Source organism: Halictus rubicundus, chromosome 3 (genome assembly GCF_050948215.1).
Source record: "Halictus rubicundus isolate RS-2024b chromosome 3, iyHalRubi1_principal, whole genome shotgun sequence".
NCBI classification, from domain to species: Eukaryota; Metazoa; Arthropoda; class Insecta; order Hymenoptera; family Halictidae; genus Halictus; species Halictus rubicundus.
In genome coordinates this window covers 21,099,416-21,123,949 of record NC_135151.1, presented here as the reverse complement: position 1 = coordinate 21,123,949, position 24,534 = coordinate 21,099,416, and the positions used below count along the sequence as shown (strand labels likewise).

The 24,534-nt window shown below is 42.5% G+C and overlaps 1 protein-coding gene across 1 annotated transcript in view; it reads right to left on the bottom strand.

Annotated features, from left to right (window-relative positions):
* LOC143352945 (LIM domain only protein 3) overlaps window positions 1–24,268 on the bottom strand; it is a 64,430-nt gene extending 40,162 nt beyond the window's left edge. The window contains exons 1-3 of the mRNA XM_076786000.1: window positions 24,156–24,268; window positions 23,922–24,059; window positions 20,362–20,487 (exon numbers count right to left, since the gene is read on the bottom strand). Coding sequence (XP_076642115.1) covers window positions 20,362–20,487; window positions 23,922–24,059; window positions 24,156–24,244 — 353 coding nt within the window. The 5' untranslated portion in view covers window positions 24,245–24,268. The remainder of the gene's footprint in view (window positions 1–20,361; window positions 20,488–23,921; window positions 24,060–24,155) is intronic.
* Window positions 24,269–24,534: the final 266 nt, after the last annotated feature.

The window sequence follows — 24,534 nt, the reverse complement described above, 5'->3', positions numbered from 1 at the left end:
TTTAATATTATGCGTCCATTGATCCCGATTTTTCTGGCACTTCCGACAATCTGAGAAAAAAACGTTTTCCACAAAAGTTAATCGACACTAAGCAGTCTAGAGGTTCCAATAGAAAAAATTCCAAAAAAGTTTACTCCATCGAAATCTGAAGGTCACCTTGAGTCTTGAAAGAATTAAATATGTATTTTTCACTTCGTAACATTGTAGCTGATGTCAAAATGAATCCAACGAGATCCTAACGAATCCTAAATTACGACCTAAATTAAATTATTATGAATTTTTTGTGTTCTCCTCTTATTGATACCATGGAGAATCTATTTAATATTCCGCGTCCATTGATCCTGATTTTTCAGGCACTTCCGATAATCTAAGAAAAAAATGTTTTCAACAAAAGTTAATCCACATTAAGCGATCTTGAGGTTCCAATAAAAAAAATTCCAAAAAAAGTTTATTCCATCGAAATCCGAAGGTCACCTTGAGTCTAGAAAGAATTAAATATGTATTTTCCACTTCGTAATATTGCAGCTGATGTCAAAACGAATCCGACGAACTGAATTACTATACCCTTAGACTTTCAAGTAGTGTTCAAATCGGTACGAACAACGAGATCGTTCGAGGGGACCAGTGTGCGGTCAGTCAGCGTGAAAAGTAATCCGCGGAGACGTGAATTAACGCGACGCGGTTATATTATCGTGTCAGAAATAGTTAACAACGGTTAATAGATAACGGTTCGCGGGAGCGCGCGAATGATATCGACAGACCGCGAACGTCGTATCCTTTACGACTGTCACAAACGAACCGGACGAGCTGTCGGGGAGCGACGCAAGTTATACGCTCGGCTCGGCTACGGGCGGAACGTTATTGCAACCGTACAACAACCGAATAGTCTAGGTTTCCGAACTGACGTTGGACGTGACAAGTGATATTATACCGAGTCGTCTAACTCCGTTGCAGCCCACTAGATATGGCGTGTCTGCCGCAGACGCTGTGTAACTCAGAAACCGATGTGTCACAGAGGAACGAGCGTCAGATTTGCGCCTTAGTTTCATTGCGATCCGAACGCCACGCGTTGTTTCCCTCGGACTGTACAACCCTTTCGATTTTCTTCAAAACATCCGTACATCATCGAGTTAAAGAGTTGAAAAATTCGGGAAACTCTATTTACTTTATACAGAAAATTATCTCACGGTATTTAGAAAATTCAGCTAAATATCTTAATCCAGGTGGCAGCCATTTTCCCCGAGTCATTCTTGGAAAACACCGCTTGTTTTATTCGGAACACTTTTTTAAAATTTGGCATTATAAAGCAGGCAAAAAGCTAGCCCTCGTCGAAGTCGATTTCGAAAAGAGAAGATGGAAAAGTTCAGCGAAGGGAAATGTATAGTCTATTCGGTATAATTACTCCCAAAGCTTGAGCAGACAAAAACGCAGTGTTGCACTCGTTATGCACGGAAATATAACCTGAAGCAGTTCATTGTAAACATGTTCGCTCGTGCGTAGACACTTCAGGTTTTAATCTTCAGGTTTTAATCTTAATTCGTTTAATAACTTCTTTCGAGATCTCCGCTTATTTTTCTCTTTCTTTATAATAACAGCCACTGCGGCTCGAGTTACTGTCTGTGCGTCAGCCATTTTCTTTTAGAACTGACAAGAAAATATACTGAGCGTAGCAAGAGTCCAACTGTGTTATATTACTCAATTATGACTACGCAAGAGAAAGAGACGACAAGACGAATGGCGTGCGGCGGCCTTCGGGACTTCAAAAATTGGGATTAGGTTTCGTAGCCGGAATAGCATTGGGAATAAAAGGATCGATGCAAGGACAAAGGTCCTCTCCCTGCATCCTGCTTTCCATACGTGAAGAATGCTGCGAATAGTTAATCTGCCGAGCGGAGCATTCCGAAACCGATATTCCGATAAATCGCGAGGTCTCGATACTATTAATGGTCGAATTTATTTTTCCAACAATCCATAATATCGACGCATTGTTTCGTTGCATGGTATGATCGTGACGAAGCACTCGGAGCGCAGATTATAAATCGTCGCGGTCGTGCGTGGCCGCGATGGTGGGGGGTCCGGGGGCATCGTTCGATAAATTGGGATTTTATTATCGCTAATAACCATGCGAAATTATTGTCTAGTGATATTTACGCCGAGGCTAACCTCTGCCGCCGCACGTTCGACCGCGCTCTGTGTTCACGGACACACACGTTCACCCATGCCCGCGTATATATGCATGAGGCGCGCGCGCGCACGTTTTTCGTGATCGTATTTTCGCCATTATTTACGCGTCGCGTCCATACGGTTTTCGCTTCTACGCGGGCTTACGAATGTTTATCGGCAAAAATTAACGGGCAATTTGTACCGGGCGCATTGTCGCCGGTAATTATTATTTTATCGACGGTCACGCGCGAGCACGGCCGATCTCTCGCGCTCTCATTATTTATCGCGCCACCCTACCCGCTCTCGATTCCACCGCCGCCATCGCCATTCCTATCGGCAACCGTTGGATTTCCGTTGTTTTCGAAGAATTTGTTTAACGGGCGGGTATTAATTGACGCGATATTACCGCGCGCTTTGGTTATTACAGCATTCGTCACATACCCGCGCTAACTAATTTACAGTTAAAAACTTCCCCTCGCTGCGCGTTGCGTCGCTCTCGTCACACATGCTACCAGTTTTATATTAATGTTATACGCTGGGTAAAAATGAGAATATAGATATTTAATGTTATTGGTAATTCATATTTTAGCATTCGTTCTAATTAACACTTATCTCGATTGAAGCACTAAAAGCAAAGATTGCAAGTATCACCTTACACAAGTAACGAAATGTACAATACAATATATGGAAAATATATTTATTCAGTATTCATACAGATTGACGAATCCCTCTAGAAATATTGAACTGAAATTTTCTGAAACTTAGGTGGTATCAGAATGTTTCCGTGACCCTAGAATTATTATTTACTTTAGCAAAATTAATCCATCAACTGAGTAGATCAAATGTTCAAAAACTGAAACATAAACTGAACTATAAATTGACTAAAAATTGTAATTCAACGTATCCCAACTGGACCGTGGATGGTTATGCATTTATGGCTAATAGAAATTTTCAGAAAATGCTATAATATAAAATCCGGGAGAATTTAGTACGATTTTTACTAGTTTCGGATCTGCATAAGCTGTTCCCAATGAAAATATGATTTTATTACGCTTTTTGAAAATTTGTCTATAAAAATTGGAGATTGCACAAAACATCAGCAGTCTAATTATTATATGACCTGTTTATTTTGAAAGTGGCCAAAGTCCACTTATACTTAAATTGAGATATTTAAGGGTTTGAGTTTCAATAAAATTAAAAATATACTATAAAAATAAAGTAACTGTACTATAACATACTATAAAAATTTTACAGTTCCTATAAAAATAATAGCAATTATTAAGTGAATAATATGTGTTTTCTTACCAAAGATGGCGTTGAGCCACTTTCAAAGTTAACAACCCGATTCGTAATAAAATTTGAAAGAGCCCAAGTCCATTCGACATAATTTAAAATGCTTCAAATTGACAAAACAATACTCAATTTACTTTATATATCTTTACAACACTTCAAAAACACAATTTATGCAATTCAGGACATTTTCTCAGTACACAAATTACATAACAATTTACTGTATCGTAGTAAGTGCATCATGTCCTTGTACTTTGTTGTTGTAATTCCTCTTATATTTTTATAAAGTGGTGTCAATACAATATTTTCGAACTTTCTTAATAAATCCATTAAACTTTGCATTCTCATCCATTGACATCTCATAGAAAATTTCATACGGTTCATCTCTCAAAAAACGCATCCAGCATATTTTTAACCAACTTATTGTATCTCCGTTAGAATTTCTTATCCTTTTAAAAATGGCGTCCTCGAAAAATTTTGTTCATACGAAATACTCTTGTTCCATTACATTTAGAACAAAGTTATTACCTTTCCGGCACTTTTTGATAAAAGTGTTAAAATAATGGATTGAACTTGGCCCACTTTCAAAGCGATGATTTCAATTATTGAACTAACTGCGAAAACTCACGTGTCCAAAATTATCGCATCTACTTATGTGCAACAAAAACTAATTAACAAATAGACATGGACCACTTTCAAAATCAACGGCTCCAATATTCCTTCGACTATTTTACATTTTCACGGAGAGCACAGTATCCGGATATTCCTGTAGCCGAGTGCATCGACGGTCTAACGCCAATAATTTGTTGTATGTCGACAGGGGCGCGAGTTTTTCCGTGTTTCTAGTCAGAAGCAAGGCGCGACGGCGATGGTTTGTTGCATAACATTTCGGTGGTGTCGGTTTGTTACAGACACGGCGGGCGAGCACGTTGTTCCCGAGCTGTTAATGCCGTCGAGACCTGTGCAACGTCGAGCCGTCAACGCGTCGTTTTTCGTAATTGGCTCGGCTCATGCCGAGTCATGCGCGCCGTAGAAAAAATTACGTTCCGTGGCACGCCGCTGCTTGTTTATACGCGTGTAATGCCCGGACGCGGGAACGAATGGTGTTTGTGAAACGTCATTCTCGCCCTCGACCATTGTCAAGCTTTCCTGGTAGGGCTGCGCGGGGATCGACGGTTTTGCGAGAGGGATTCCTCGTTCGCGGAGGAGCTCGCGGGTCACGGATCCACTCGATTACTTTTCGATTACTGTTAGAGTAAATCTAAACGGGGCTAGGGGGGGGGGGGGGGTAGGGGGTAGATAGCTCCGGGGAAATCGCATTAATTTCTATAACGATGTTCGCCGCAGCGCGGCAATTTCGGTATCGTTTTATCGGCGACCGCATAACGCCAATAGGTGTGCGTTCGTGCGAGGATGATACCGAAACGCGTACGTGTCCGGCCTCCCGGTTGTGCCGCCGCGTATCTGCCGTCCGCTTCAGCTAATTTCGTGTTTGCTCGATTAATTTCCCGCGTTTAACGGAATTTGATGTTTCGTTAATTATTCTGTCGTGCGGGCTTCATACCGCACGCACCGACACAACGCGCGCGCGCGCGCGCTCGCTCGTACCGCTTCGTTCGCTACTTTCCCGCTCGCGGCCCGTGCATCGCCGCCGGAGAACGCCGCCGGCTGCTAATATCAACAGAGCGCCCGTTGATTCATTAGGTTGCGTTCTCCGGCGGGCGCAAACCTTTTGTTCTACGGCTTGAAATATTTTTATATCCACCGGCTCGCGTCTCTGCGCGTACCAGTTGACGTTTCGAATGCGAAACTGGGCCAGCGAAATCTGTAGACGGGTCAGGCAAACATCGCGGACCCGCCTCTGTTCTATTGTTCCGCGGTTCGAACAAAAGCGGCCCGACTGTACCTAGTTTCGTTGATGAAGTCCAGCAACACGAGAGCCTCCTAGAACAATAAATTTTCTTGAATGTTAACGAGATGTGTGTTGATATTAACTTTGGAAAGCATTGGCTTCGCTGTTCATGTTCTCGCTCGTGACATTTTTCTGAATCTCATATCTTCGCAGCTCGGAACTGTTTCAGGGATTATACCGCCACACCAAAGTTGATTGTACAACGGTGATTCGACGTTATTAAAAATTTGTGTTATGAAGCAAAGTGTATAACTTTAAAATTCGAGAAGGAGAACCGTAATTATTTGTCCACCATCCTAATAGTGCAAGCGACAACATATTCTGCAATGGCCGAACGATGTTCGCGGACGGTGTCAGTGTTCACTGGCGAGAAGTATTGCCGGAGTGCAATTGTCGACAGTTTAGTTGTGAAATGGACGGCTAGGTTTATTCCAGCTTCGTTCTAGGGCGTGAAGGGTTAGGCGCGCTCGTCACTTTGTCCCGTTTTCTTCGGCGTAAATCGCGTCGGAATCGGCCACGCGACGATGCACGCGATGAAATATTAAAACGGGCAGAAAACGCGAGGCATCGTTAAGGCGGTAAGCTGACATTACGCGGGGCGAACTAATCGCAACTTGTCAGAGTGATATAGGGCATGTGTACGCCGTAGACGGGAAGAGTTTAATGCCCCGTTTAAGCCATGCAAGGCTTAGCTACGTCCATTTTCTAACAAGACCCCTAAACCGGAGATTAAGCCATCACTTTGCATGAGAGCACTTCAAAAATCCAAGGCTTAACCTAACGCGAGCCTCGCCGCGCGACTGGCGAATTAATTATGACACTCGAAGCAATACCGTCGCTTCCTTCTCCTTTCCTCTTTACAATCATCCCTTTTGCAAAATCATCAAACTATTATTTTTTTCGCGAGCCTCGCCGCGCGACTGGCGAATTAATTACTACACCGGAAGCAATACCTTCACTTCCTTCTCGTTTCGTCTTTATTATTATCCGTTTTGCAAAATAGTTGAATTGTTATTATCTCTTCGCGAGCCTCGCCAAGCGACTGGCGAATTAATTACAAAACTGGAAACAATGCCGTCGCTTCCTTCTCCTTTCGTCTTTACAATTATTTCTTTTGCAAAATCATGGAATTGTTATTTTTCTCGCGAGTCTCGCCGCGCAATTGGCGAATTAGTTACAACACCGGAAGCAATACCTTCACTTCCTTCTCGTTCCGTCCTTATTATTATACGTTTTGCAAAATAGTTGAATTGTTATTTTCTCTTCGCGAGCCTCGCCGAGCGACTGGCGAATTACGGTGAAATCTCGATATAAGTCACTTGCGCGGTTCTGGCGAGTGACACTCAGACGAAATCTGTGGTTCTCGCCGAAAGTTGCATTTGAAACACACATGCATTGAAATACACGCTGGAAATGTAAAAGTGACTATCCGTGGTGGTGTGGGAAGTCCCAGTGACCTTTAAACGCGAGGCTCGTAGTGACTTATATCGGGAATTCTCCGTACCTTTTCTCAAGGCTTGCAGGAAACTCTGCATCCTCCATCATTCTATTTTAGCGATCATAATTTTACAAAGTTCGATCGATGCTCCATCGAATCAGACGAATAGAAACTAAATACAGTGAATTCCCGATATAAGTCACTGGCGCGGTTCTGGCGAGTGACATTCAGACGAAATCTGTGGTTCTCGCCGACAGTTACATTCGAAATACACAGTGCACGCTGGAAATGTAAAAGTCACTATCCGTGGTGGTATGGGTAGTCCCAGTGACCTTTAAACGCGAGGCCCGCAGTGACTTATATCGGGAATTCACTGTAATTACGACACAGGAAGCAATACCGTCGCTCTCTTCTCGTTTCGTCTATAGAGACGAGAATAAACGATGACAAGAATACAAAAATTATAAAATTATGCAAAATCGTTGAATTGTTAATTTTTTCCTTTTTCTCAGTGACACAGCCTATTTTTTCCTCTCAATTCGGTTCTCCTCCTTCGCAACGGTGGATTTATATCGGACACTTTGTTTGCAGGCTCGGCCGCCGCGCGATGCATGCCACTCGTTTTTCAATGGATATTGACGTTGACACAAGAGCGAAGATTCCGAGGACGACACACAACCGTGCAACGTTGCGTGGCACGTTATATACGTACACGTCGGCTCTCGGTTTGCTCGAATTGTCAGGAGCCGGAGGGGTGGGGGGGGGGCGGCGCGTGAGTTTGTAATGGGCAACGGTGTGGGCGCGGGTACACGCTGCCGTGTGTGTATACATTTACGTGCTACGTTGCCAATGATTTATGTATACCGCTAATTACCAGCATGCACTGCACTGTTTTATCCGGCGATCATAGTTTTATTAGGCCAACCTGTGCATTGCGGTATTGTCAGCGCCAAAAGCACCCTCGGCGAACAATCCGTACCGGCTGCGTGAAATGTGCCACGTTCACGGGCTCGGCCCGATCGATTAACGTGTTCGTGCGAAGATATCGGAGAATTTAATCGCGATACCCGCTCGATCTCATCGCCGAAAACAATTGTTCGAAGACGTTCATCCTACCGTTGTACTCGGATCTACAGTGGCCTCGAAACGCCATTTAAATTGAAGAATAACTTTTTTCAAATTGCGCCGAACGACTCGAATACAGCGAATTCCCGATATAAGTCCCTTGCACGGTTCTGGCGAGTGACATTTAGGAGGAATCTCTGGTTCTCGCGGGACGTTGTGCTTGAGATACGCAGTGCACGATGGAAATGTGAATGATCAATATGACCAATGCTGGGCGAAATAGTTGATCTTATTTTTAAAGCATACCTCTAGTCATGCAAATAAATTATTTTATTTATAAGAAAAAGTTTCTGATGAGATTTTCTATTTCAAATACTATTTTGCCCAGCACTGGTCATATAGACGCGAGGGTCATTCACACTATTTTTAAATAGTAAATAGTTTATCTTATTTTTAAAGCATACCTCTAGTCATGCAAATAAATTGTTTTATTTATAAGAAAAAGTTTCTGATGAGATTTTCTATTTCAAATACTATTTTGCCCAGCACTGGTCATATAGACGCGAGAGTCATTCACACTATATTTTTAAATAGTAAATAGTTTATCTTATTTTTAAAGCATGTCTATAGTCATGCAAATAAATTATTTTATTTATAAGAAAAAGTTTCTGATGAGATTTTCTATTTCAAATACTATTTTTCCCAGCACTGGTCATATAGACGCGAGGGTCATTCACACTATTTTTAAATAGTAAATAGTTTATCTTATTTTCAAAGCATGCCTATAGTCATGCAAATAAATTATTTTATTTATAAGAAAAAGTTTCTGATGAGATTTTCTATTTCAAATACTGTGTACTATTTAAAAATAGTGTTTATGTATGTATTTTTATTGTGTACTTTTTATTTGGAAAATATTGAACATAGTGAGAATTATTTTGTAGGACTGGAGGCTTGTAGGGACTTATAGCGGGAATTCACTGTACTTTCGAGCAACTAGAAGCACTGATTTACTGGATGCAAAACAGATTTTAGCAAAATTGCGGATGGTAGGAGTTACTTGATAAAATAAAAAAGGCACTTTCCGAGAGTTTTTCATTTGAGCCCGCTATGAAAAATTAAAATGTGCGTCTTGCAGATCTTAATCCCCTTACCGCTTTAAATGGTACCAACCCATTTTTATTGAATTGTACCAACACACAGTCCACTAAATTCCAAAAATTCCTATTTTTGTAAATCGAGTTACTGTAACCCAAATAAAAGACAGTTATATGGTAGGGTCATCAAATAATTGCACGGATCGGATTTTTTAATGGGGGAATCGTAGTATCGGAATGTTTTCAGATTATCGTTGGATATATCCTAGGATATCTTGGCTCCAGTTCCGTATACGGAAAAATTGATTCCTAGATTTAATTTTCTACGGTCCGGTTCTACGAAACGCCGGGGCGAGTTTGCTCTTTTGTTCGTTCCGCCGCGTCGCGTCGGATCGTCGTAACATTTTATTTGGTATTTTCGGTTTAGCTAGGCGCCCTTTACCGAACCTGTTGCCATTTGACCGCAATGTTCAGTTTGTATCGGCTATCGCGTTCAATTAAACTCAGAGAGTTTTTGGCTCCGATTACCATGTGCAGTGGTCGCTTCGGTGCGTCTCGATTCTGCGATGTCGACGTAACAGCGAGGCACACGTGTAACCGTGAAACAATCCTACTTGCTGTTCATACACACGGACTTACCTATTCGCATACTTCACGTGTACATACTAATTTTCCTGTCCAAAGCGTAGAAGAGTGGCCTTTACATAGAAGGATAAATAGAAACGTAAAAATCCGTGTTTACGGTCTTTACTCGATATATGTCACAAACACCTAGCAGATAGGAGTCCCAGAACTATCCCCACTGTCGCGGGGTATACCCCATGGGGGGCCATAAATCGAGGCCACTGGAACTTCGCTGTCCTTTCCTACGTTCGGCAGTGTACCAAAGAATAATATCTCTTCTAGCTGATATAATATCGAAACGTAAAAATCCGTATTGACAGCCTTTACTCGATATTTGTCCCAAACATCTAGCAGATACAAGTCCTAGAACTATCATACTGATTTTCCTGTCCAAAGCGTAGAAGAGTGGACTTTACATAGAAGAATAAATAGAAACGTAAAAATCCGTGTACAGCCTTTACTCGATATATGTCCCAAACATCTAGCAGATACAAGTCCTAGAACTATCATACTAATTTTCCTGTCCAAAGCGTCGAAAATTGGACTTTACAAACATAGAAGAATACATCGAAACGTAAAATTCCGTGTTTACAGTCTTTACTCGATACATGTCACAAATATCTAGCAGATAGGAGTCCCAGAACTATCCCCACTGTCGCGGGGTACACCCCATGGGGAGCCATAAATCGAGGCCACTAGAACTTCGCTGTCCTTTTCCACGTTCGACAGTGTACTAAAGACTAATATCTTCTATGCGATATATGTCCCTGGGTGTTATGGACAAATATCGAGAAAACACGGGTTGAGCGTTCAGGTGACACACCAAAGCCTCTCTACCTTCTCGGCCCCTCACGGGGTATACCCGGCAGTAGTGGGGATAATTTCGCGACGTTTATCGTCCAAGTCTCGGCGACATATACAGAGAAATCACTGTATTCAATGAAACTTTAGAGCAAACCAAAGCGAGTAGAGACTTTTCTTTTAGGCTCAGGATTCAACACTGGAAATGCAGTTTCTCGACTATACTTATCAGACCGGGTGGAGGCTAGGTCCAGGATGAATGCGAACTCGTTACGACCGAAGGGCATAGCTCTCGCTTTCCCGGAGGCGAGGCCGGCCATCATTCCGGCAGTGAGAGTCCGTTCGAGCGATCGTTCAGGTAATTCGATCGTACGTGTCACGCGTTTCATTTATAATCGCGCCGGAACGTCTATTACCGCGAGTTTGTGTGCGAAGTAGTGCAACGGGGCGCGCGGGCGCGCTTCAGCGTTCACGGCAACACGATGCGGCCGGTTTCGAAGGCAGATTCAACGAAGGGGATGAAACCGGCTGGCTGAAAGAGGGTGGGTTGATGCCGCGAGGGGGTGGAAACCGTCGGGCTGGGAACGGGAGAGTCGGATGGGGGCGGGGGAGCGGGGGGTTGGGGGTCTATCGCTGTCGCTACCGGAGCCGGCAATGCGAGTCTAGGTTATCCGGTGACAAAGCTGGTTCGGTACGTGCAACGAGGTCCCCGTTACGTCGGATTATCACCATTGAAAATGGTGCAACTGAAACCCAACTGTTCGGACGCAGCGGCGCTTGAACGCGATACGCGGGCAAGCTTTGCATCGAAAACCGGAAGCGAATTCCTTGTCTGTCCGCCATTTATTGCCGATCGCGAGGATTTTCCCGAGGCAGAGGTGTTGTTTTCCCAGGGGTCTTCAATATTTCATATCCACCCGATCCGATCAGTCTGTTCTCTCGTTGCACCGGTCACCTCTATCGTCGCGGTCCGGTGGTATTGTTCTTCCCCCAACCCCTCCTTCTCGATCGCGTCAGGAAATCGACGAGTAAACAAAGAAACGCGGAAATTTCATAGGTCGCGCGCGAATCTTTTGCCTTCGCCGTGGTCGTGGCGACTTTCGGCACGCAAGATCGGAACACGATCAGATAGAAACGATTCTCCGGATTCTTCCCGGGGGCACTAAAGTCGGATGGCCGGCGAACGAGGTAAGGCGAACCACCCTCCGGGGGGTTGTAGCTAAATTGGCGGCAGTATATTACCGGTCAGACTCCTGCATTTAATTTGAATATAATCGTGGAAGGAGATCTCAGGAGCTCGGGGGCACTTCGCGACGCAGAACTGCGTGACGGTGACCGGAAGTGCTCCCGGGACACCGGAAACAAAATGGCCGCTCCCTTCTACGCGACTCGCTCCTCTCCGCCTCCGCTCCTTGCCGACCTTTCCACCCAGACCACGACGATACGCCTCTCTCTCTCTCTCTCTTTGCTACCCTTCTAAAAACCGTGAATTCGTAACGCGAAGTTTACCTTGCATTGTGCCGAGCGTCGGAAACGCTGTCGTCACGGGTGCAACTAGGGGATGAGTCTAATATTCCTCGGGAACGGGATCCGTTTGTCGTAGACGTTCACGGTTCCGTCATTTTTGACAGGTTTCGTCATCGGGTTATCCGAACTCGCATCTGTTTTAACAGTTCCCGTCGGTTGCTTGGGCGTTTCGTACCCGGTTGAAGGGAGTTTAATGATTTTCGAGTAATCGCGAGGCTAGGCGATGACTCGCGTGGGAATGCAGCAGGGCAGCCAGTTCGATAAGCGCCGCGGAACAATAACAATTAAACCGGCTCGACTCGTAATGCCTAAATACAATATACGCACGAACAATGAACTATACCCCTGCGAAGGAGGAGCCGTAGAACCGACCCGACAATACCCGGTTCGCTTTCGTAGACAAAGGACCGCTCGATGTTACGTCGGCCGGATCGCAAGTCGAAAAAGCTTCGGCGTCTCGCGTCTTCCGCGTCGTCCCTCGAGACCTTCGAACAAGTTTAATTGCCACTCGTCCGTCCATTATCTCCTCTGGAAGTTTCTGGCCGTACCAGCTAGTCGCACTTCCGAGATCATGCTGATCTTCTAACAATAGCATCGGTCTTCACAATTAGCCTTCCACTCGTTCCGGAGTGTTCAGAAAACGGTTACATGACCGACTGCTGTCGAGTACTTTCGAATCCCCGCTTGAATACACAGTGATTTCTCGATATATGTCGCGGACGCCTGGGTGATAAACGTCGCGGAATTATCCCTACTACTGCGGGGTATACGAGAGGCCTCGGACGCCGAGGAGTGTAAACATAACACGACGCTGGTAATACCCGTGTTGTTGACATATATCGAGAATACACTATAGTCAATTTAAATCGAGCATTGAAAGAGAAAGCATCTAGAATATTCCTGTACGCAAAGTGATTTTTTAGTATAGCAATGCCACACATTGCAAAACCAGTCGAAAACTATTTTAATCACTTTGATAACCAAAAGTCGTAACCATTGTATGCAGGGAAATACCTAAATCAGGCACTTGTAACAACGGTTACCGCATGTAAACCAGTCCATTACAACACGGATATGTCTCCTGGACGGGTGTTCATTTGAAAACTTTCCAGCCGAATATCTCGAAAAGTGGCGTTTCCAAGGTCATTTGAAGGTCAACTTTGTTTTCTCAAATGGCAACCTATATTTTTTATTACGGGATCTTATTGTACGTAAAGGGACCAGCAATTTTCGTAGGATACGTTTTTTTATCCGCGCACTCGGCTGGTCTTATATAGGTTTCCATTTGAAAAAACAAAGTTGACCTTCAAATAACCTCGAAAACGCCACCCAAATAAAAACTGATACTAGTATCTTTTATACTTCTCGAGATATTCCGCTGAAAAGTTTTCAAACGAACACCCTGTATATCGAGAATTTACTGTATGTCTGTTTCACACAGTGAAACTTTCTTTCCTGATTCGATATTACAGTGTAAGGGGTTAATTAACCGCAAAACGCTAGCAAAGGTTCCCAGGATGATGATTATGAAAATTTATTTTAAAGAATATGGTGCATTTGTAGAAACACGACATTTGTCATGTTCGTGATTATTAACGACCGGTTATTGATGGACGAGTCAATTAACGGTTGAAAGCGATCGTTTTATCGCGGTGTAGATCTCGGTGGTCAAGAGGAACATAGCGATCACGTTTGGGCAACTGAGACGGAGGCCTACCCTTACGAGTTTACGATGTACGGACTCGGTCTGGGAGCGTATGATTAAACAACTCAGGTGTTTTATGCTCGGCTCGTGGAGATCGCGTGACCCAACGGCCACATCCGTTTCCGTTTTAGCTACGGTCAACCGCTTCGACCCCTAACCAATGGTCCGCCTTAAGGGTTGCACGTTACCTTCGACCACGAAAGAAAGTATACTTTCGACGTATCTTTAAGCAGTAATCGACTTCGCTCGATAGTCACGTGCGGCGTGCTCGCTGCTCCTCTCCTCCCCTCTCCGCTCCGCTCTGCTTAGCGTCGCGACGGGCAAAGGGCACGGGGGCGAACGGGGGTGTCCTTTGTCCGCGGCTCCGTAGCCGCGATTTTCTTTTTTTTTTCCTCTCCGTGTATTTTTATTCTCGCCGCGATAGGACTCACCCACACAATCGAGAGAGGCTTCGTTTTTAATGGGGGATTTATATTCGCAATTCAGGAAGAGAACGTGTAACCCGTTCGTCCGCTAACCGAAGTCCGACTAATCCGACGCGGAGGTCGCGGGGCTGCTCGTGCGACAGTATGAGCCGCGTTTCGTATCGTGTCGTGGCCGCACGATACGCTGATATCGGTCGAGCGGAAGTTAATCCGAGACGGAAGCTCCAGGAGGACGGGGGAAGGTCAGGGAAATGCCGCCGTCTGACATTAGGCGCGCGAAATGTCGCGCGACTACCCCTTTGAGGGGTCCGTTTAATGTGACGACAAAGAGGAAAGCAATCTTCGACGATTGAAGGAAAATACAAGAAGATTCTCAACCCTTCAGGGACAACGTCTGTGCATCGTACTGGCTATAACGAATGCTATATTATATCAGGACCTTGAATAAGTTCTCGCTGTTTCTTCAAAAATGGCAGTAGCAGTACCCCGTTCGTGGAATTTCGAATGGTAACACACATGCAAGGTAGTAGTGTATCTAACCTTATATTTCAGTGTATGGTAGTTCACTTTAGTGTAAACAAAGCAATTTTTTCTTAGTTCTGAAAATGTCTACTTTTGTGCCAAATAAAGTGTATTTGCGGGGAATTTTATTGCACTACTTTATTCAAAAGAAATCTGCAGCTGAAGCACATAGAATTCTTGTTGAGACTTATGGTGACAATGCTTTGTCGGATACGACGTGCAGAGACTGGTTTGGACGCTTCAAAAATAATGATTTTGAACTTGAGGATAAAGAACGTTCTGGCGCACCGAAAAAATTTGAAGACGAAAAGTTGGAGGAATTACTCGATCAAGACCGATGTCGGACGCTAGCAGAACTTGGAAAAACATTACAAGTAGATGAGTCAACCGTTTCAGAACGTTTAAAAGTTTTAGGAATGATCCAGAAGCAAGAACATTGGGTACCGTATGAATTGAAGCCGAGAGACGTCGAACGGCGTTTTCTCACGTGTGAACTACTGCTTCAACGGCAGAAAAAAAAATGTTTTTTGCACCGCATCGTGACTGGCGATGAAAAGTGGATACACTACGATAATCCAAAGCGTAGAAAATCGTGGGGTAAGCCCAGCCATGCATCAACATAGTCTGCAAAACCAAATATCCATGGTTCGAAGCTTCTTCTCTGTATTTGGTGGGATCAGCAGGGTGTAATTTATTATGAGCTGCTCAAACCGAATGAGACTATCACGGGGTAGCGCTATCGACTTCAATCGATGCGTTTAAGTCGAGCCTTGAAAGAAAAACGGCCGCTATACGAGCAGAGACACGACAAAGTGATTTTGCTACTTGACAACGCTCGGCCTCGTGTTGCAAAACCAGTGAGAACCTACCTGGAAACGCTTCAATGGGAAGTTCTACCCCACCCGCCGTATTCACCTGACATAGCCCCTTCTGATTTTCACCTATTCCGTTCGATGGCACATGGCCTAGCTGACCAGCGCTTTCATTCTCATGAAGAAGCTAAAAAATGGATCGATTCTTGGATAGCCTCAAAAGACATGTCGTTTTTCCGACGCGGAATTCATATACTGCCAGAAAGATGGGAGAAAGCCGTCGCTAGTGATGGGCAATACTTTGAATGAAATGTTTTTGTTCCTTATAATTTAAATAAAGCTTTTATTTTGTAAAAGAAACAGCGAGAACTTATTCAAGGTCCTAATAGTAACAATCGTTATAGAGCACGGAACGACTAGCGGTTAGAGAACGACTCTGGCGGTTGTAAGTTAAGTTAAGTTAGGGTAGGTTAGGTTAATGATTAAGCTTAAGTTTAAGTTTAAGGTAAGAGCGGAAGGAGTGCGTACAGAATTGTAACCCCGAGGGGAATCAATAAAGGAAATACTAGTAACAATCGTTATAAGTCAAATTTTAAAGAATTTTGTGTTCAGTTTGACCATATTTCAAAATAACACACATGCTATGCAATTAGGTTTGTTATTGTGCAATTATCTCCCAAACTGTAGCTCGTTGTAGGAAATACTTCAACTAGACTTCACTCTGTTTCCGAGATTTCAAGGTGACCTCTATTTTCGACACGGAACAGTATGTTTTTATTTAGGCAAGCGCGAGGCGAATTCACCTATGACACTGTCCTCTTCCGAGGTCATTCAAGGTCACTTGGCACTATTCAAAACTTAGCTAGACGGAAACACTTGTACCGAGATGGAGTGGGTTCTATTTGAAATATTTTTAATAACGAGTTATAGTTTCGGAAATGACTGCGTGCGACACTTAACACTAGGTTTACGGGACCCGTCAAAATGACGGGTTCGAGTATTTTTAATTTAACATTGCGAAGATTCTAAGGATGCATACATGAGAAATTATCTAGCAAATTTATTTCTTTGAGTATACAGGGTCATCCGTTTTTAAACGGCCAAACGTCAACCAGCTATAGAGGACCCCAAATCTAAAGGTCATACAAAAAAGTTGACTTAATAAAAAAGATGCCCCTATTTATTTTAAACCAAACAAAGGAAAAATCATCAAGATACATAATTGCAGTCCTAATATATTTAATCTTAAGTGAACGCAAAAAATGACGGGTTTCTGCAATTATCTAAAAATCAAGACCGAATAAAAAAAAATGTTAGGGGTGAAAGTTGTTTCATTTGGGGTCCTCTATAGCTGGTTGACGTTTGGCCGTTTAAAAACGGATGACCCTGTATATTATTTTAAAAGTATTGCTAAAAATGTGGGTAGCACGTTCTTGTTATTTTTATAAAGTAATGCAAAATAGTCGCTTTTAGTGCTGCGTAAACCTAGTGTTAAAGTGGTATACCCTGCGTGTATAAATAAATTTGAAAAAATATAAGTCAATTTCGGATGAATTGTTCTACAAATGGTGGAGTAACAGATCACGGTGGCTCGCCAAATTGTGAATTAGGTTTAAAAAAATTTTGAGGAGACTGGGAGGCAGACGATTTCCGGTTCTATCAATCGCGTGTCCGGTACTCTTTTTAGTTCTCGCGGGGCACAGCTGACGCGCGGTCGCTGCGCTTCGCGAAAAAATTCTGGAATTCCTGAAAAATTGGATCCGTTCAACCCTTCGGGGAAGAGGCTCGCTGAAATTTCCAAGCGTGACGTCCGTAATTGACGTGGAAGCGCGGAGGGGGCGCTGAGACATCCATCCAAGAGAGAAGATCCGAGTGGAAAGTCAGAGTTCGGAACTATGCGAGCGACGTGCAGGTGCCCGGAGGTGCACGTCAGATGCAAATCACCGCCGACTAATTTCCCGGGAAAACTAACGAATCTCGCGGGCTCGGCTAGGAGGCAGGCCAGAAGGAGGGGAAGGAGGACACACGGGGCCCGCAGTGAGAGACGTCGGTACGTAGCCCGTTGCTCCGATAATCCAAAATTAGCAAATTAATTAATTTTCCTAGCCGGAATTATTCCCGGAATATTCGATGGCCGACGTTCGCCCCGAAATTAACGCGAGCGCGCATCGATCGTGTACAATAGGGTATTAAGAGGGTATTCCGGTCTTCGAAGCCGTTTTAGCAAACATTTTTTTTATTTTAAACTATTTAACCCTTCCCACTGGGATTTTGATCGCGTACTTATTGGTATTTGAGGTACATGTGTGATTTTTGAAAGTAAAAAATAATGAAAATTACAAGAGTTGTATATTTTTTAGTCTCTCACTCTCCCAGCATTTCCCAGATCCCAACCAAATTTGCTGCACACAATATATTACCGCGAAAATTTATTTACAAATCTGGACGGACAATTCCGCTTCCCATTTTTGATAAACCTGGCGCTAAAAGGGCTAAACAATTATTTGTATCGTACAGTATATTAAACAGATAAACATAATCCAAATTGTATCGAGTTTGGTCCCATTTTAATCATACGCAAATGTCATTAATATTTTGGGAACGGTTTCACGGAAAAAAAATTAAAAACATACATTTTTGGATTAATATTGCCCCACTATGTCGGTTATTTATGAAAATGTTGGTAACAGCTTCGCAAAAATATAATGACAAACAAAAATTTTTGGATTAATATTGCCCCACTGTGTCGGTTACTTATTAATGTTTTGGAAACAGTTCCACAAAAAAAAAGAAATAATGTTTAGAAACAAAAATTTCTGGATTAATATTGCCCCACTGTGTCGGTTATTTATGAAAATGTTGGTAACAGTTTCACAAAAGAATAATGAAAAAACAACAATTTTTGGATTAATATTGCCCCACTGTGTCGGTTACTTATTAATATGTTAGTAACAGTTTCACAAAAAAATAATTAAAACCAAAAATTTGTACCATTGGATTAATATTGTCCCACTGTGTCAGTTACTTATTAATAGGTTGGTAACAGTTTCACAAAAAAAAATAATTAAAACCAAAAATTTGTATCATTGGATTAATATTGTCCCACTGTGTCGGTTACTTATTAATAGGTTGGTAACGGTTCCACAAAAAAATTAAAAACCAACATTTTTCTCATTGGGTTAATATTGCCCCATTGTGTTAGATACTTATTAATATCTTGGAAACAGTTCCACAAAAAAAAAAAAAATAATTAGAAACAAAAGTTTTTGGATTAATATTGCCCCACTGTGTCAGTTACTTATTAATAGATTGGTAACAGTTTCACAAAAAAAAATAATTAAAACCAAAAATTTGTATCATTGGATTAATATTGTCCCACTGTGTCGGTTACTTATTAATAGGTTGGTAACAGTTTCACAAAAAAAAATAATTAAAACCAAAAATTTGTATCATTGGATTAATATTGTCCCACTGTGTCGGTTACTTATTAATAGGTTGGTAACGGTTCCACAAAAAAATTAAAAACCAACATTTTTCTCATTGGGTTAATATTGCCCCATTGTGTTAGATACTTATTAATATCTTGGAAACAGTTCCACAAAAAAAAAAAAATAATTAGAAACAAAAGTTTTTGGATTAATATTGCCCCACTGTGTCAGTTACTTATTAATAGATTGGTAACAGTTTCACAAAAAAAAATAATTAAAACCAAAAATTTGTATCATTGGATTAATATTGTCCCACTGTGTCGGTTACTTATTAATAGGTTGGTAACGGTTCCACAAAAAAAATAATGAAAACAAAAATTTTTGGATTAATATTGCCCCACTGTGTCGGTTACTGTAGCTACCTTTACAAATATATTTTTAAAAAATTGTAGACAGCGGTTAAATTTACAACGTACTGATATTTTCTAAAATAAAGTGGGCCACCACTCCCCAATTTATCCCACGTGTTTCGTCGCTTGTAATAATATGTGTGGCATCTTCCAGCGACAACCATAGTTTCACGTGCATCGCGTCGTTCAGAACTGGTCCATTCGAGCTATAAAGGACTCGAACGTTTTGCACGAGTGACAGTGAATGTGTCTCGGGCGGGCGTCGATGACAGATGCCGTCGAAGGGACGGAAAAGGGACGGAGAAGGGACGAAAGCCGCGGTGTAACTAATTCGACTTTATTAGCCAGCCTGACGGAGGCGAGGCTCACTCGGGGCTTCCCGATTCTTGCGCCGATTATCTTCTTCCGGCGGATTCGCCGAGGTGTTTCGACTTAAACACAGGCTCGAACGAGTTTCAGCTTAACTTGGTTGCTGTAAATAAGTAAGCGAAGTGTTGCGAAGTGCTGCAGAAGTTTCGCCGAGCCTCCCCCCCAGGCGCGCAGCCCCGGCTGGCTCGAATTAAATTGTTAAACGGATGAACTGCCACGACGAATACCTCCTCCGAATCAGCGACTTTCCCGCCACCCTCGGGTGTGAATTTTTAATCACCGCCTCTCGGTATAATTTAATAAAATAATATCCTCGGCGTATCCGAATACGCTTCTGATTAACACACGGCCGGAATAATCCGGTCTTCCACGAATTCTCTTTTATCCGTCAAAATAGCATTTCCGATTAATACTCCGAAATATATTTCATCGCCACGAAGACGTTATTTTGTACGATTCCTTATCAACATTCTGCTTGCACAGAGAGTCAGTGAATACGTCCACAAAAGTCCCAAAATAAATCAACAAAAATACAGCAAATCGAATTGTGCGCTTCATTTTCAAGTATTTTGCAAGTATTGCGAAGCAGTGAATAGATAACTTGATAAAGAGGATCTTGATAACAAGTTTACGCTTGCATTAAATAATTATAACGTTCCATTTACGAATAAAAATTATTTTCACGGAACTTTTGGAACAGCCCTTGTATTTAAAATATTTTACAATAGTCGATTGTTTGTCCGTACGAGAATAGGTTTCATTGATCAGCTTACCTGTGATTGCACTGCTGGCAGGCGAAACATTCCAGGTGATAGACATTGGTCCTTGCCCTCATCACAAGTTCGCAGGCCGGTATGGATTTGTTGCAGGCCGCGCAATGCCCGGTGCCCCCGAATAGTCTGCGCAGTCAGGAAAACGAGGATACTTTTACTGATTTTATTATGGCAAGGACACGCCGCGCGCGACCGTCCCGAAACGATATTGCTTTTGTTTCTTCCGGAACGCGGTTTCGTGTTTTCGCTGTCCCGTCGTGTCGGCGATATTAGCGAGGAGTTTTAGTCGGCACAGAGCGGGAACCAAGAAGCTTACCGCCGCCACGAATATGCCATCTTCAAATATTAGGCCATTAATAAAGACCACCTCGATAGCGACCGCGCGGTCTTCGCAGACGCCGCCACCTGCGCGTGTTCCCTCGGGACTTTGTAATCTCAACACGGTTTATTTGCCCTCTCCTGTTTATATGGGACGTGGATGTATTCAATAAGGGAAACTCATCTGTAAAATTCGATTTGTTGCTTCCGTTCTCCTCGCCCGGACTGCTCGTACGTGAGCCAGCTATTCCTCCGGCGCCCCCGCGTGTCCTTTATTGACTTTACGGGGCCGTAATGGAATGCTGTGTCAAGGTGCTTCGAGGTAAACGGAAGTATAATATGGAGGAGTCGATGTCTCGATCATGTATTTGTCCGCGAACGCGGAATACGTGTTTGTAATTCGACTGCCGATTCTTATGTCAAATACAATCGTTTTCTAAGTCGATCGGTAGGATGTGGAAGCTAAATCGGCATGTATCTCAAAAATACTGTAACAATGCTCTTATCAACGCTTTGGCGCAATGTTAAATGATTGATAAAAATATTTGTGAAATTGGAAAATGAAGAACGCAGAAATAGCAAGAATACACTATATGGCAATAATAGGAATGAACACCAAAATGAAGTATAGTATGGAGGAGTCGATGTCTCGATCATGTATTTGTCCGCGAACGCGGAATACGTGTTTGTAATCCGACTGCCGATTCTTATGTCAAATACAATCGTTTTCTAAGTCGATCGGTGGGATGTGGAAGCTAAATCGGCATGTATCTCAAAAATACTGTAACAATGCGCTTATCAACACTTTGGCGCAATGTTAAACGATTAATAAAAATATTTGTGAAATTGGAAAATGAGGAACGCAGAAATAGTAAGAATACACTATATGGCAATAATAGGAATGAACACCAAAATGAAGTATAGTATGGAGGAGTCGATGTCTCGATCATGTATTTGTCCACGAACGCGGAATACGTGTTTGTAATTCGACTGCCGATTTTTATGTCAAATACAATCGTTTTCTAAGTCGATCGGTGGGATGTGGAAGCTAAATGGACATGTATTTCAAAAATACTGTAACAATGCTCTTATCAACGCTTTGGCGCAGTGTTAAACGATTAATAAAAATATTTGTGAAATTGAAAAATGAGGAACATAGAAATAGTAAGAATACACTATATGGCAATAATAGGAATGAACACCAAAATGAAGTATACTATGGAGGAGTCGATGTCTCGATCATGTATTTGTCCGCGAACGCGGAATACGTGTTTGTAATTCGACTGCCGATTTTTATGTCAAATACAATCGTTTTCTAAGTCGATCGGTGGGATGTGGAAGCTAAATGGACATGTATTTCAAAAATACTGTAACAATGCTCTTATCAACGCTTTGGCGCAGTGTTAAACGATTAATAAAAATATTTGTGAAATTGAAAAATGAGGAACATAGAAATAGTAAGAATACACTATATGGCAATAATAGGAATGAACACCAAAATGAAGTATACTATGGAGGAGTCGATGTCTCGATCATGTATTTGTCCGCGAACGCGGAATACGTGTTTGTAATTCGACTGCCGATTTTTATGTCAAATACAATCGTTTTCTAAGTCGATCGGTGGGATGTGGAAGCTAAATGGACATGTATTTCAAAAATACTGTAACAATGCTCTTATCAACGCTTTGGCGCAGTGTTAAACGATTAATAAAAATATTTGTGAAATTGAAAAATGAGGAACATAGAAATAGTAAGAATACACTATATGGAAATAATAGGAATGAACACCAAAATGAAGTATACTATGGAGGAGTCGATGTCTCGATCATGTATTTGTCCGCGAACGCGGAATACGTGTTTGTAATTCGACTGCCGATTTTTATGTCAAATACAATCGTTTTCTAAGTCGATCGGTAGGATGTGGAAGCTAAATGGACATGTATTTCAAAAATACTGTAACAATGCTCTTATCAACGCTTTGGCGCAATGTTAAACGATTGATAAAAATATTTGTTAAATTGGAAAATGAGGAACGCAGAAATAGTAAGAATACACTATATGGCAATAATAGGAATAAACACCAAAATGAAGTATTTGTAATTCGACTGCCAATTTTTATGTCAAATACAAAAATGTTCTAAGTCGAACGTAGCTAAATGGGCATGTAATTCTTCATTCAACAGTTTTAATCACTCAAAAATATTGTAACAATGTTCTTATCAACACTTCAACAGAAGTAGTAAGAATACACTATAAGGCAACGAATCAAATTACGTGGTATCAATAAAGTCTTTCGTAGAATACAGAAGTCTTTCAGAATGTCAATTTACAAACAATATTCAACTCGTTTGAGTAAAGAAAGTTGAAGTTAAATTTTTTTAAAGTATCCAAAATGTGCGAAAATTAACAAACTAAAGCTTCCCTTAACGTCTCTAATCAATAGAACAAAAATATTATTAGTAATGTAAATATTGTTAGTAAAATCTATCTTCAATTGTATAGTTCCTTGTAATACATACACGGTGTCCCAAAAATGTGATTCCCCAGGTAATTTAAAGCAATTTTTTCCTTTACAAAAATCTTCTCCGTGGCTTTGTTCAGGAGTTATTAACGAAAAACACGGACCAATCACCGCGCGAATATAGCAGACGGATTCCGGCTCGGCGTTAGGTCCCGCTGAGTGCAGCGTCGGGATTGGCCGAGCCGGAATTCGTCCACTGTAGCCGCGCTCTGATTGGTCCATGCTTTTCGTTAATAACTCCTGAACAAAGCCACGCAGAACATTTTCGTAAAGGAAAAAATTGCTTGAAATGACCTCAGCAATATTTTCAGATCTCCTTTAAAGGAAGTTCAACATTAGGACACCCGGTATACAGGCTGAGGCGCCTAAACAGGCCACCGAAATAACTCGATTGCTGTCGGTGATAGAAAAAAATGTGTTATACGAAACTTGCAGGGTTTCGGGGGTGGCATAATTCCATGTTAATAGTTTTCTCATAGGTTGACGCGTAGAGGACATACGAAGGTCATCTCCGTTTTTTAAATTAGAATGATATACTTTTCTGCGTGCTATCTAATAGGACGTTTCAAGACGCGTACAGTGACCTACGAGTCAAGGTCATCGAAGGTCGTCGAAGGTCAACTGACTGAACTGACACACTGTTTTCTATCGCCAACAGATTTGGATGACCTGTTTCAGGTCACCCGAGCAACGAAGAGTGCACAATGTTGATGACACTCACCTTAGATAGTCCCTCTTGCACAGTATAAGATTGGACTTGGTGTACAAGGAGGATCCAACATCGACGAGCCTGCACGCGCAGCAGCTGCACTTGAGGCACTCCTCGTGCCAGAACATGTCCAACGCGTTTAAGAGGTACCTTCAACGAAACACAGCAGGTTATTCTCCGGTATGAACGAGAACCTATTTTTCGTTGGAATCGCGAGGATCTCGGTGATCAATCAGGGCCGTTTACCTTTCCGTGATCACCTTGCCGCAGCCCGCGCATTCCTGTTGCGCCGCCCCCTTTTTGCTTGGCTCGCTTTTGCTCACATCCATCGTCATTTTATTGGACCGTTCGACGGCTGGCCGGTTCTACCTGCGATCAAACAAAAGTCTTAATTGATCATTACGATTCGAGCGGCGCGCACGCGGCAGGGCCGATAATGCCCGGGCAATTAATGCCCGCGCAACGATTATTATATTGTATCGGCTAATTAATTTTCCGCGTGTCCCCGTTCCGGTGTACACGATAAATCACAGGCGGGGCGCGCAGGACGGCCGAATGAATAATCGGATTCGCGTGCTTTTAACAAGTTTCACCGGCATCTGGCACTAGGACGTCCGCTTGTCTA